Source organism: Siniperca chuatsi, linkage group LG10 (assembly GCF_020085105.1).
Source record: "Siniperca chuatsi isolate FFG_IHB_CAS linkage group LG10, ASM2008510v1, whole genome shotgun sequence".
Lineage (NCBI taxonomy): Eukaryota > Metazoa > Chordata > Actinopteri > Centrarchiformes > Sinipercidae > Siniperca > Siniperca chuatsi.
This window is the reverse complement of record NC_058051.1, coordinates 21,466,077-21,479,780: the sequence shown is the minus strand read 5'-3', so window position 1 is coordinate 21,479,780 and position 13,704 is coordinate 21,466,077. Positions and strand designations below refer to the sequence as shown.

The 13,704-nt window shown below is 38.9% G+C and overlaps 1 protein-coding gene across 2 annotated transcripts in view; it reads left to right on the top strand.

Annotated features, from left to right (window-relative positions):
• Positions 1-10: 10 nt before the first annotated feature.
• LOC122882916 (fibulin-2-like) overlaps positions 11-13,704 on the top strand; it is a 32,056-nt gene continuing 18,362 nt past the window's right edge. The window contains exons 1-2 of one of the 2 annotated variants that reach the window (XM_044210850.1): positions 11-113; positions 8,866-10,347. In XM_044210850.1, the coding sequence (XP_044066785.1) occupies positions 8,985-10,347 (1,363 nt within the window). In that variant the 5' untranslated portion in view covers positions 11-113; positions 8,866-8,984. Of the gene's footprint in view, positions 114-6,032; positions 6,128-8,865; positions 10,348-13,704 lie in introns of those variants that run through there. The other variant, XM_044210849.1, reaches the window with a different exon arrangement.

The window sequence follows — 13,704 nt, the reverse complement described above, 5'->3', positions numbered from 1 at the left end:
TTTCGTAGAAATACCCGCCATTAGCAATAATTGGACTTCCAGTGTGCATGCCGGGAGTAGGGAAACGTCATAGACGCGGTTGGGCAACGGAGGGATGACGCGCCTTCTTAAAGGTACAGTTTGGGTTTTTTCAACAATTGAATTGAATTGAACATGATTGTGGTTGCTATCCCCAGATATTGTCAAGCAGCATCTGCATCCCCTTTTGGCACATCTAGTTCAGCAACTTTATATGTCACTTACAGCCCTGTTGAAGCAATGCCACTGAGTTACCAGTTTATAGGTACATATACAATCTAATCCAACCCAAAACTTATACCATCTATCTGAAGCTTAATGTGCAGTTTTTATTGACACTGTGTCAGAGAAATGTACATTCATCTCTAGTGTAGAGTGTAAGGCTCTAGTGCTGGTGTTGTGTTGTATATTGAGAGTTATTTGTAATATTTTGTCCCTCTCATGTACTGTATGTAGTAGTGGACAAAACTTTAATCATCATAATGCAATCCAATAGGACATCATCATTAAATATGGCTTCAGAAATTACTATAAAGTTGAACTAACAGTATCAAAAAAACTGTTCTTGTTCAGTCACAAAGATATGATTCATTACTTACAAGTGTTTGCATAGGTAAAGTGATACCTTTGTATATTCTTGCTCTAATTATAACTTGAGTTTTTGTGTGTGTTTTGTAAGTGTTCAACTAATCCTTTACACTTAGCCAATAGATATTTCTGTCTGTGGACTCTGACCATGTAAGATAAATGAAAGCCATTAGGACACAAATCAAACATTAGCATGCCCTACTACACAAGAAATGTCTGCTCTGCATGGTGAATGAATTTGACGTGCAGGGCATTCAGAAGTTGGCTGACACAAGTAACTGAATATTTTTGTGTACAGTATGATTGATTTTGTATGTTTTATATCAAACTATAAATTAATCTGAATAACCAGACAAGGCAGACCATCATGAACGTCTGCCTGCCAGACATTCTTACATCGTGTCTTTTGGATGCACCCAGAGTTTGGCTGTCTGGGTCCTCAGCATTCAGTCAAGAACATGCAGTGCATGACTTTTCACCCCTAGGTGTCACTGACAGCTACCTGTATTTTATTGTCACCCAGGCTTGGATGACAGCAATGAGAAGGGAACAAGTTCCTTATATGAAATATGGGTAGAAAAGAGAAATGTCATCAGTAACCTTCAACTAATGGAATATTTAACAAAATAACAGTGGCTGAAAAGACTGAAGGCTGAAAATTAGCTAAATGGCAAGAACATCTAAAATCTAATTTCCCCTTTGTTTGTTTGTGTGTGAGATCATTTTCTGGCATTAAAATTGGTCCTGGAATAAAACATGAATTGTTAACAGAATGTTAATTACACATTCTCAGTTCAATTGGCTGCATTATTTCTTATCCATCCTCTCATCCGCTTTGAAGTTATTACAGCAATGCTCCTCCTGGTTTGTGCCTCTAGTTCTCTAGGCACAGAGAGCTGTACAGCTTGATTAGCAGATACACTTTGGTTTTGAAGTGTTTTACATAATGCTGCTTTGTGCCAAAGGTGACATATTGTTTGAGTCAGAGTGCATTAGCAATGAAAGCCCATCACTGGCTGGTGCTGTGTTCCAATAGGCTAGCTTTAATGACAACCATGTAGTTGCAAATGCAGCAGTTTATACATATAATATACTGTATATTCACACTACAAAGGTAACGTGGTCTAAAGTGATGGCAACTTGGTTGACTTTTTCAAGCTATTTTGGGCTGAATTAAAATTACATATCTTTCTTCAGTACAATGATGGCAGTTGAGAATGAAACCTGAGAAGACAGAACAACTTTCATTTATTTTAACAAAGCCGCTCACTCTGTGTGCGCTTCAATCCGACATTTAGTTTCATCTTTGTACCCTATCAGTGGGCAGTGCATGTACAATTGATGTTAGGAGTGAATGACGTAATGTCTGAGAATATGGAAAACAATACCCGAATGTCACGCTCTGTCTGTAGCACTTCACATGGAGGCTCAAGTCTAGACAACACAAAGTGCAGCACCAGACTGAACTCATTCAAAGGGAAAAGGGCTTGTAAAATAGAGTTGTTTCTGGGCCTTGGATAGATCATTATGTGATTTCTTCAGTCCAAATCTGGCAGAATTAGAGCTCAGCGACCATTGAGTATATCCAATGAAAAAAGGGGAAGTTCTCAAATGGTTGGAAATAGTTTTTATTTAAATTGTCTGACTTTATGACTGTGTTTTTGGTGAGTTAAACAGCCATAACCTTTAAAAGTTACTGATTGCATTACATTTAATCAACTGTTATTTCTTAAAGGTTGACCTTTCAGATTCCAATGTGTTGTATACTCACTTTTATATTGGGCAATTGCATTATATACCCCACCTGAAACCATCAAAGCATTTCACCTCTGCTATTGGACTAAATATGTGCATCAACACCCATATGTTGCACATAAAATATTTTCCTATGTCACAAATGGCTGCAGCTGCTTTCCAGTCTAGTGTCTCCTCATCTGGCATGCATCAGCAATCACGTCCTTCCTGGTATGAAGTTGGGAACTTTTCTTGGCCACCATGCCTGGCTTGGTCCAAACAAGTGGGTGCAGAAGGCCATAGCACTTATTTAAATGCTTACTCAATCGCAATGTTCTCAACTGGTGGCTCAGCTTTCACCAGAAATGTAATAGGCTTTGGAAGGGTCACTGCTTCAAATAGTTTGGGAAGAGCACAGCTTAAAGGTCCTCTAGGTGTGATGCACAGTTAAAACTGCTGTAGCTAGGCATAATAAAAGGTGTTTGCCTCAGGGAGCTATCTTGTGTGGTCAAAGTAATGCAAAAAAGGTCAAGGAGGTGGGACTAGTTCAAATGATTACCACGGTATAACTCTGTGTGTGAAAAGACTACTGATGTCCACAGGGTCTTGACTCTGCAGTTTTCTCAGCAATCTGGTGAACTTCATGTTGGGTGATGTTTTTTTAATAATTATAATGAAAAGAAAAAACAATTTTCTTAAATATCATCATTTCCCTTGAGAATATACCTTTTCACAGATTAATGTGGTCTGCATAAAGTAAAATGGGAGAGGTCTACATAGCTGTGCTGTAAGTATTAAACCCCTTTACACAATCTTAACTACATGCTTTAAATCCCCTTGCCATCTCCATGGTATAGGCATTAGGTGGATAGAGCTGAGTGGGTTTGTATTTGCAGCTCTATCCATGCATGATCATGGACAATGGAGGTGTAATCTTGCCAAATGCTTCCATGGGCCCCACATTTACCTAGTCTTTATTCACAACTTAAAGAGATTTATTCCTCATTTAAATTCACATCATGTAAAATGGTATTAACAATAGCCCATTTGAGACTAGTTTGTGACATTAGGTGATTTTAACTACCTCTTGACGATGGTGTTGACATCACACCATATTTAAATGTATTCAATATTCAATGCGGAATTAAACATTTTTCTATTTCACAGATAGGCCAAAAGCTGTTGTACTATATGGCTGCAACCCCACAGCAGACATGCCATTTAACTACACCCTGGAAAGTCTTTACAAGACACAGGTGGGGAGTCACTTTAACCACATTACATTTGGGTCTTAATTTCCTGTGGTGTAGCCCCCCCTCAGAGCCACAGTGCCCTGTCTTTGCTGGTTTACTTTAAAGACTTCCTCTCTTCACTTTATCTTATAGACCCACAGGAGTGTGTTGATAGAAAACATATTTGAGCTCACAAGTAAAAGATTTTTTGGAGAGTCTACAACATTTATTGGTCATTAACCACATGTGATGTTACTGCCAAAACACTATTATTAGAATATTAAAAATAATCATCTGGCACTTTGTATGTGTTTGCACTTGTTCTTGTAAAATTACTCTATATTACTATGAAATGAACAGATAATGGTATCCAATATATCAATTTAGACCACCCCACTCCTCTCTGACCTAACCAAGGTTACAAGAAACAAAATGAGGCTCTATCCACCTGTTTAAACAAAAGCAAAAAATCAGGGCAATGTATCACACAATGGACAGATAACATTGACGCCTGCTGCATTAGGGGACCCAAGTAGACAATGATGTCACCATCACTGGCATAAGTTTTAATGAATACCCTGAAGAATATTAAAGCTATGCTATCGTCAAAAGAACTGAGGCAAGAATGACTTCACTCTGCTCAGAGAACAAATAATAAACACAGTGTATTAAACTTTAAACTTTAATTCAATATTCCTAGTGTGAAACAGAGAAAGTGCCCATTAGGTACATTATTACGAGGCAGGGTTGCAGTCAGTCATTAGTGGTGGCATAAGTCACCATTCAAACATGCATGAATGAGAAATTACAACAGTGTGGGGTGCAATTACCTCTCCCAAATCAGTTCGTGTCAGATGACATTATCTCGCAGGCTGAGAGCCATTACTGAACTGAGGGTTTCTAGCCCCACAAGAGTATGGAGAGGTCAACTACTGTGGGGGGAACAGACCATTTGGTCCCTGCCTGTGACATGAGGACATCTCTCTGGAGTCAGAGGGCCTCAAATGTTCTAAACTTACAAGGCATTTAGGGATTTATTTCTGTTTGACCACTGATTTTTATTACAGAGATGATTTATTTTTATGCAGAGACCGTTGAAAGTGTACAATTCAGAACTGAAAGCAGCATGTATTGTTGTTGAAATGGCACAAGGGATAATTTACTTCTGCAGTGGTAATCGGCAAAACGGCACAGTGTATTGCGACAGGCATGTTACTGCAGGTGACCATGGGTAATGTGTGTTATGTAATCTTTGTCGCTTGTACAACATCTGTGGAAGAAAGTAAAATTTGATCCTTTGATGATGTTTTTACTTGCCTACCATTCTGAGGGTCAGCAGCCTATGGGTGCTGCTTGTGTTGAGTTTTAGGCTCCACAGCAGGATGGGGCTGCACAGAAGAGTGACAACAACCTCCCTCCAGGGCCACTTAGCTCATGTGTCCAGGTTATTAATTGTCATATGAGTCGGTCAATTATGAGTTGTATTGGTCTGCATGTTATTTTCTAGTTTTGGTCCATCCACTGCTCACAGATCACAAATATGCAAAATGGAGAGTCAATTTTAAGCTGAATTGTGAATTAGATGAGAGACAAACATGTCATTCAATCAGGAACGACATTTAAGAGCATCTGGTAGTGTCTGACTGGTGCAGCTGTGCATGCCTGTGATTATAATGAACAGAGAAAACTAATAATGGGGCCACTGACTCATCTCTATCATTGATTAGTCAAGGGAGACCCCTGAAACAAAGTGGCCAATGGCCCCAGTGCCCATTGTGCCTGTCTGATCAGTCTATTCATCCACTGAGGCAGCTTTTGTCCATATTTATTCTCACTAGTGACTCAATGACCCTGAAGATCAAACTAAGTGAAAACTGGAGAGATATTGAAAAGAAAAAATTCACTGTAGTCTGTTTGGGACAGACCCTTGTACCATGCAGTATATCACATTTCAGTAATTACAACTGTAACACAATTAACCTATCCCAAAAGCTCTGTTGACAAAGATCACAGACATCATGTGATGTCTGATGATGCATGTGTGATGCTTACCAGTGTGGCTTGTTGGCATCTCTAGGAGTAATCAGCATATCAGTCAATAATTTGGCATCTAATTGAAAGCTGTGTAGCTGTAAATATACTGAGGTTAAACAGTAATAATTGTGAACATGCAATATGTACAACTACAAATTATAATATTATTATTATTATATGACTTATATGACCAGAGGCACTATTATTTCTTCGGTATGATCATTTTACACAGCATTCTAATTCACTTTGGGATCATCATAATATTATTTCGTAAGTCCTGACAACATATTTCCCACTGACATCTGTTGTTAAGTCAATTCTCGTATTTTGGATGAATGTAATGCAGAAAAGGGAACAGACATAATTTCGAAAGAGTTGGAAATAATTCTATGGATGTTTGTCCCGCCCCCCCCCAAAAAAAGCGAGGGCGCTCCCAGACTCCCTAGTCTTAGTCAGGGCATAAACTTTACGCACAAGTTTCCTTTAGGAGCACACCAGCACTGCAAAGTCAGAGACGCAAGGTAGGCAACGAGATTTTTATGGATAAAAACAATCGCTGTCAATTCTCGATTTTATATATTAAGCATTTTGATTTCCACTTGACGGGTCCCACTGGACAACATGTGAGCATAGGGACAAATATTTAGATTTAGATCAATACTGTCATATTTTTAACCTTGTATGATATTTATTTGAGAGGTAATTTATCGTAGCCTAAGTCTATTGTTCCTTGTTATATCATAACCCGACGATTTAAATAGCTAAACGCTTTAATTCTCATAGTCTATATGTTGTATTTAATGTTTGCCTGTATGACTGTGAAGTTCAAATGTTGAAGTCATCTCTAAAGCTGAGTCTTGAGAAATAATTTAGGGGTTTGATCGCCACAAATGCTGCCGAAGTCCTCAATTTGACAGCGAAGTGGGCACTTTCAAAAAAACTTCCATAAATAAGCGAGTCATTCTTTAATTCATTGACCGTCATTGAAATATTTAGGGATTGACGTTTCAGCGTGTTCGCTCGTGGGTTGAGGAATTAGTAGATGCGGGAAAAACAGTGTTTGCACGTGTGTATATGCGTAAACAGTAAACTAAAGGATAAGGTCAATTTTGGGCTACTGGGATGGCAAGGCACACAGTTGCTGTTTGAAATGTTTTGTTGGGCATTCCCTGAATTGATAGCTGAACAAACAACCCGACCATTTTTCACTCATTCACAGAAAACAACCCCATCAACGTCTTTAAAGGTACAACCAGATGAGTTTCATGCTCAGTCCCATCAGATTTCCTTAAGTGGCCTTTTTTTCTGTTAAATTTCCCCCTTCACGTTCTGTGAATGCTGTAAGCAAGCACACAGAGTTGGGGTTTTGGTGCTTTTAGGGGCTGAGTTCAACACACCATAGCAGTGGGCCATGTGCCTGTTAAAGACTGCAAGATCTGGTAAAATGATTTTGTACCCACAGCACACAAAGACATCATTGATTCTCTAAATGGAGCACTTTGAGTTGTACTGTGGCTTTGCCTGAGTTATGAAGAAAGACAGAGCTACAGATGTTGTGTTTATTTTGATGACCCCTACATGATTTTGAAAGACTCTAGATTTTATTTCTATCACTTTTAAGTTGATGCACTGCATGTTTTGCTCAGCGCACAGGCTGGAATTAGATTTCCCGATATCAGTGCACAGCCAGGCAGATGCTCTTTAAATAACCAGGTTCCCACATGTCTTTTTATTTTCTAAAAAGGTCAAGAGTTATAAGTCATACCATAAGTACTTGTAGATAATGTATGTTGCAGCAGGACACTGTTGTACTTCAAAGTATAGGCTGTTTCTATTGAATTAAAGGTAATCTGTAAACATCTTCTATCCTTTGCTTTTTAAAGCTGCTCTGCTTTTGGTGTGAATCTATTCCAAGGACATGCAGCTTGGGAAAAATGATAACAAAATAGGCTGTGAAAGAGCACCACTGAAATTGGTTAGAAACATTCCAGCAGGAAATGTCTAAAGACAGATTTGTCATGCAGAACGATTTTGAGTTCATCTTTAATTTTGAATCAGACTTTGCATGAAATGTCACATAAGTCTCTTGTGATTGGCACAAATGCAAGCAGCAAAGAAAAACAGGAAAAGTAAAATAGAAAACACCTGGTTTTCAATATGCTCTCTGATTTGAAGTCACATCACTTACTCACAGGATCAAGCCTGTCACATTCTGACTTTGTGCTGCCATTCTGTCTCTGTACGGTACAAACTTCCAGAAATCTCATCAAATCCAATAATTTATATACTTTATTCATTACAATATATAATATTTTCTTAATAGTACAATATATATATATGTGATTCTTAATAATAGTACTACAGAGCTACAAATGTTGTGTAATACTTAATAATAGTACTTCATTGCACTACTGTTCTGCCCAGTCCAATTCATTATTGTACATATCCATCAGTATACTTCTGTTTATAGTAATGCCATCTGTATATAATGTCCATAGTACCACTTGTAAAATATTTTCATAATACTGCTCTATCCTGCATTTATGCACACACTTTATATCCTGCACTTGCTTATTGCACTTCTGGTTAGACCTAAACTGCATTTCGTTGCTTTGTATTTGTACATGTGTAATGACAATAAAGTTGAATCTAATCTAATCTAATCTTCTGCTAGTTTACACAGTATTAGTTGTGTGTTATCCCTGTAAGAACACAGGTTGCTGACAGTTCATGCTCCACCAGCTATTATAGGGCAGAAATTAACAATGAATGGACTCAAATGACTCTTCAGTATTTGCACAACATTCCCATCATATTGCTGGGAAAACAATTTTTTTTATGAGAATACATATCTGCAATAACTCAGATAAGCAGTTCTCTGTGCAACACAATTAAAACACTGTTTTGTGTGGCAAACTATAACATTGCCATATAAGGGAGGTTTTGTTATTTCAGCATTGTGACATTGCAACTTTTTTGCTGGGTTTTTATTGAACATATTTCCCTCGGTCGACCATAACTTTCGCCAAATTTTCATGTGCAACCAAATATAAACCACAGCTTAGGAGAGTAGGCATGGAAAAATGTACATTTGGCAGGTGGTCAAATTAAAGCAGACAGGTTATTAAGTTAAAACATGTGTTTTTGATAACAACTGTGACAACAAACTAAAAATAATAGGACACTGATTTTTATCAAGCTGAATGTCAGACAACTTTTGTACTGTAAATATATCATTAACCACTGTTTACTTTCACAGGCTAAAAGACACAAAATTCTTCCTCATCTGGAATAAAATCTAGCCTGAAGAGACGCTTACTTTGAAGAACTGACTTGAAATATTTCAGGGTGTTTTTTTAAAACTTTTTTTAATGCAAAATGAACATTCAGAGGGCAACAGTGTTTTTATGTTGGATGATTCTGTGCATGGACACCTGTCTAAGCCAGAAAGACTGCACAGGTGTGGACTGTCCTGTTCTGCAGAACTGCATCGAAATGGTTTTAGAGCAAGGTGCCTGCTGTCCCACATGTACACTAAGGGGCTGCACCTGTGAGGGTTACCAGTACTACGACTGTGTCCAAGCAGGCTTCAAGAAAGGGAAAGTCCCACAGGGGGAATCTTACTTTGTGGATTTCGGAAGCACTGAATGCTCCTGTCCCCAGGGAGGAGGGAAGATAAGCTGTCGTTTTATTCCATGCCCTGAAATTCCCCCCAACTGCATTGATATTTTACAACCTGCAGATGGATGTCATCAATGTGAGCGAATTGGCTGTACCCATGACAACAAGAAGTATGAGGCGGGACACTCCTTTCAGATAGACCGGTGCCAGGTTTGCCACTGTCCAAATGAAGGGGGAAGGTTAATGTGTTCACCTATCCCCGGTTGTGACCTTCGTAGTTCTAATAAGCCCATGTGGGTTACGACCACTGAGAACAACAACCCTTTGAGAGACATTAGTAGCCGTCATGACAGCCGACAAACGAGTCCTGTAGAACCATTTTCTAAGCTGGCAATGAGAAACACTCTACCGCTATATAAGCAGGACGCACCCAGTTTTGGCACAGAGGATTATGACTATACACTGGCAGGACCAACATCTTCCACTATCCAAGATCTGGCCCAACCACTGGAATCTACTATAGTACCACCAGCTTACCCAGAGTCAAGCTCCACTTCCCTCAGCTCCCATGAAGACACGAGACATGAGCTGAGGGAGACACAAAAAAGCCCTGATCCAGAGAGAAGCAGTGAGGCTGAGGTCACACATAACATGGATCCAACCACTGCAGGGACTCAGAGCGAAACATCAACATTGCTAACAACAACAACCACACAGAAAGTGACCACAGAGAACCACAGGCCCCAACAGGAAATTGGCGAAAGGACCATTAGACATAACAGTGACAGAAACAGAGTGGTACAGGACACTTTAAAAGACACAGCATACACCTTCCGTGCAAACAAGGGGGGCAGGCACTTTGGCCATCTCAAACATAGTCAAGGCAGTCACACAAGGAGTCATGGCAGCTCCCATTCTGTCAGCCATAAGGAACAAGAAAAAGTGTCAGTGGAGCACAGGCAGCCACTCGGTAAAGAGGAGCAGGGTTCATACCCCACAATACAGTTCAGTACCACCAGCAGAGCTCCAGTCAGGATGCGGGAGGATGGAGAACAGCCTCAAAGACACCCCCAAACCCTCCACAACTACCAGTCTCAGGATGTGGAGGGAGATACAGAAGGTAAGCTAGCATATTTTAAAGAATTTCAAGTAATCCTGACCTTTTATGATCAACAGTATTCTAACTCTTCCTGTTGAATAAAGTGATTGAAAGCAGCTGAATTTAAAATAAATCTGAAACATAAAACGTTTTGATTCAGTCAATGCCTACATTAAAATACATCACAGTGTGATGATTTATAGCCTAGTAACCTATGTTAGGCCATTACTTTTTCTAAATACATCCTCCTTTTCCTTCTCTCACATCCTGTCATTTGAGGAGGAATTCATAATCACTCTACTCAAGCTGGCATCGGTCCAGGAAAAACAATTGTCCATGGAAAATCTGTTTTCCCTAGATAGCATTTATCTACCTATTTATCTCTACTCAGTAGAAAAAAGAACTATACTTAGTATGTACTCATTTTCATGCATTCAAGTTGAGAGAATGCTATATTTATTTCTTTAGAGGTTTGTAAATAGTGAATAATACCAAGCCTGGTGCCATATCTACATTATTATGTTTCTAATATATCTGATAAACCCTGTAATCTGAAAATTGTAATTTCTCTCCCTACTTTGCTCCGGTGAGAGGCCTGGGGTTGTGCCTCCTGCCTGTATCCTTCATGTGATTCTCAGCATGTTCTCAAACAGATCAGCCCCGATCAGGGCATGTAGGACAATCTACTGCAGGCAGTATAGTAGAGAAAGCAGATGATGAAGTGATTACAAGGATGTCAGAAGATGAGTTACACTGCACTGGAAAATATGACAAGTGAAGTTAGCTTACATATATATTATTAATTTAAAAAAATCTGAATCTCATACAATGCCATTTAATAATCCAAATTTGTGTTACTTTAACTTTAATGAATAATGTGATTTTATGCAGTTCCATAAGTGTTAATGATTCCTTCTTCCAATTTCATGCCAAGGAAAACCTAATTAGATCATAATTTCCGCATAATTTATGGCTTTATGGCACAAGGTAGTCTCACTGTATTATAAGACTTCCCTATGAAGTGAGTGAACTAAATTATGAATGGATGAAATGTATTAGCCTTGTCATTTCATTTTAACCACTTCAGTGACAGAATTACTAAAGAAGTTGGTTCAGGGTTCTGAGAACTCTTTCTTATTAGTGGTGTTTTTTCCAGCAAACCTCAATCTGGAGGTGCGTAGTTAACCTATTTTACAGCACTATGATGTTTGTTGAGACCTGTCAGGACTTTTCTTTCCTTTCAGCACCTGGCCTCCATAGGTATGTATAATATATGCTGAATGCATCTGTAAGGTGTTTCTGTGGGAGTGAACTCCAGAGGTACCTGTCAAGTTAATTCACCAGCATAAAGCTGGAGAATACAGGTTAGAAATTGACTATACGATGCTGTTTGCCATGACACATTTTGGCTACAGACTCAGTTCAAGTCTGGGTAAAATGTGAAACTGTGTGTGAACGTCTCTGAGCCAATGTAGAAACACTGTTGTTCGCTCAGGGAAAAAACAGATATTTGCTTTGACAGACATCCTCAAAAGTTTTCCATACTGGCCATAAGTGCATTAGGATAAAGTCCAGTTATTCAATTGTGAATTATAGCTTCATGATAGAGAGTTTGAGGTGAAAGTCAAAGTAGGATGTTTTTTTCTCCTGGGATAAGGTGCTCAAACTAATTGGCCTGGCCTCTCAGTTTGGAGGATGGAATGACACTGTTAGAGTTCACTGGTGAAGGTCATTGGACTAAGGGAAGGTTTCCAGAGCAGTGATGTTAAAGCACTGACAGGAAAAACCCATCTGATAAGGGTCTTGACTAATGCCTGCTATCAATGCCATTAGCAGAGGATGCCAAAGCTATTTGGAGAGGAAAAGAGAAAGCATGAATAACAAGAACACAACCATTTTTCACTAAACATAAATGGGCTGCCTTTGCAGTGGAACATGGCCCAAGATAAATGTTTTTTTCTTTCAGTCAAATAACTTCTGCTCATTTACCCTCTCACTCTCTCTTCAACCAGATGCAATGTGTGCTCAGAAGGAGGGATGGGATTGTTTAGGCTTTCTTATGCTGGGCTGGACCTGGTATAACATTTCTTAGGGGTTGTACCTGTGAGCGGCATACCCATGTGATGAATGAGACCACTGTTGTGGCTTGATTGCCAGACGCTACTCACTGCTCCCTCATGAGCCGGTGTGATTACCTGTCTCCTGTGAGGCTTGCTGGTTTCCCAATCTTCCCAGTAATCACCCCATCTGAAGCATACCTTCACACACATGTTCTCCTCTCAGTAATTTCCTTTCCTACTCTACCAAGCACCAACCATAAAATTGGACTAAACTAGAAGAAAGTTAGACATGGATAAGGTGATAAAACTGAAGCATAAATATTGCTTGTTTTTATCAACAGTACTGTCACAACATGCTGCATTTGGGAGTGGGCTGAGCAGATGTATAATTTTCCTTAGGATGAAAAGGAGGGTGAATTCCAGAGCTGGCCATGTGAGAGTTCATTCCTACTGTACCACAACTGTAAAGATCAATTTGAAGAAGATAGCTAACTTGTCCTTACTGAAAAACCGCCTGATCCACATGTCACCCATGCTTATAAATAAAACAAAACATCTTCTCCAGATGCAGGAAACCACTCGTCAAAGAGACTGGTGATGAATTGTAACACAATAACAGATCAGTCTCTTGTACCTATCTGGAATTTCTGTCATTATCATACAGGCAAAGTGCAGCTGCATACAGATGTTTTCAGACTTACAATACAAGCAATTTTTCTCCTCCAAATACTAATATATATATATATATATATATATATATATATATATATATAAAATATTCATATTCATGCTTCATTGATATAATGATTTCTAATGCAGAAAATAGTAATACTTCTAATGTGACTTGTGAAACTTGAAAACAAGCCAATTAGGTAATATTATTCCTTAGTGATATTTTCGTCCATCAGGTCCAAAATCAGGATTTGGATGGATTTCCTCTGGCAAGAAATTAGCAAATTTCCTGCGTTCTGGTTTGTGAACACACCTCGGAATATATAAGGCATAATAAGGCAATGGGAAACAGGTTCAAATTGCAAGACTGTGGAGAATATTAGGTCAGAGGCGTGCAGTGGAATATACTTAACCATTTTAATATGCAAGAAGAATCTCAATGCTGATGTTGCATAGCAAAAACTTTACAAAACATCATGGGTGTGTGCATGCTTGGGTGTGTCAAGGACATGTGTGGTATCTTTAGGAATAATTAAATGCACCATTAGTGACAAGTCCTGGCATTTGTATTTTAGTGTTTCTTTCAGGTTATCTAACCACAAGGAGGTGTCATTGGATTGGAGGTTATGGTGTGAAACCATCAAAG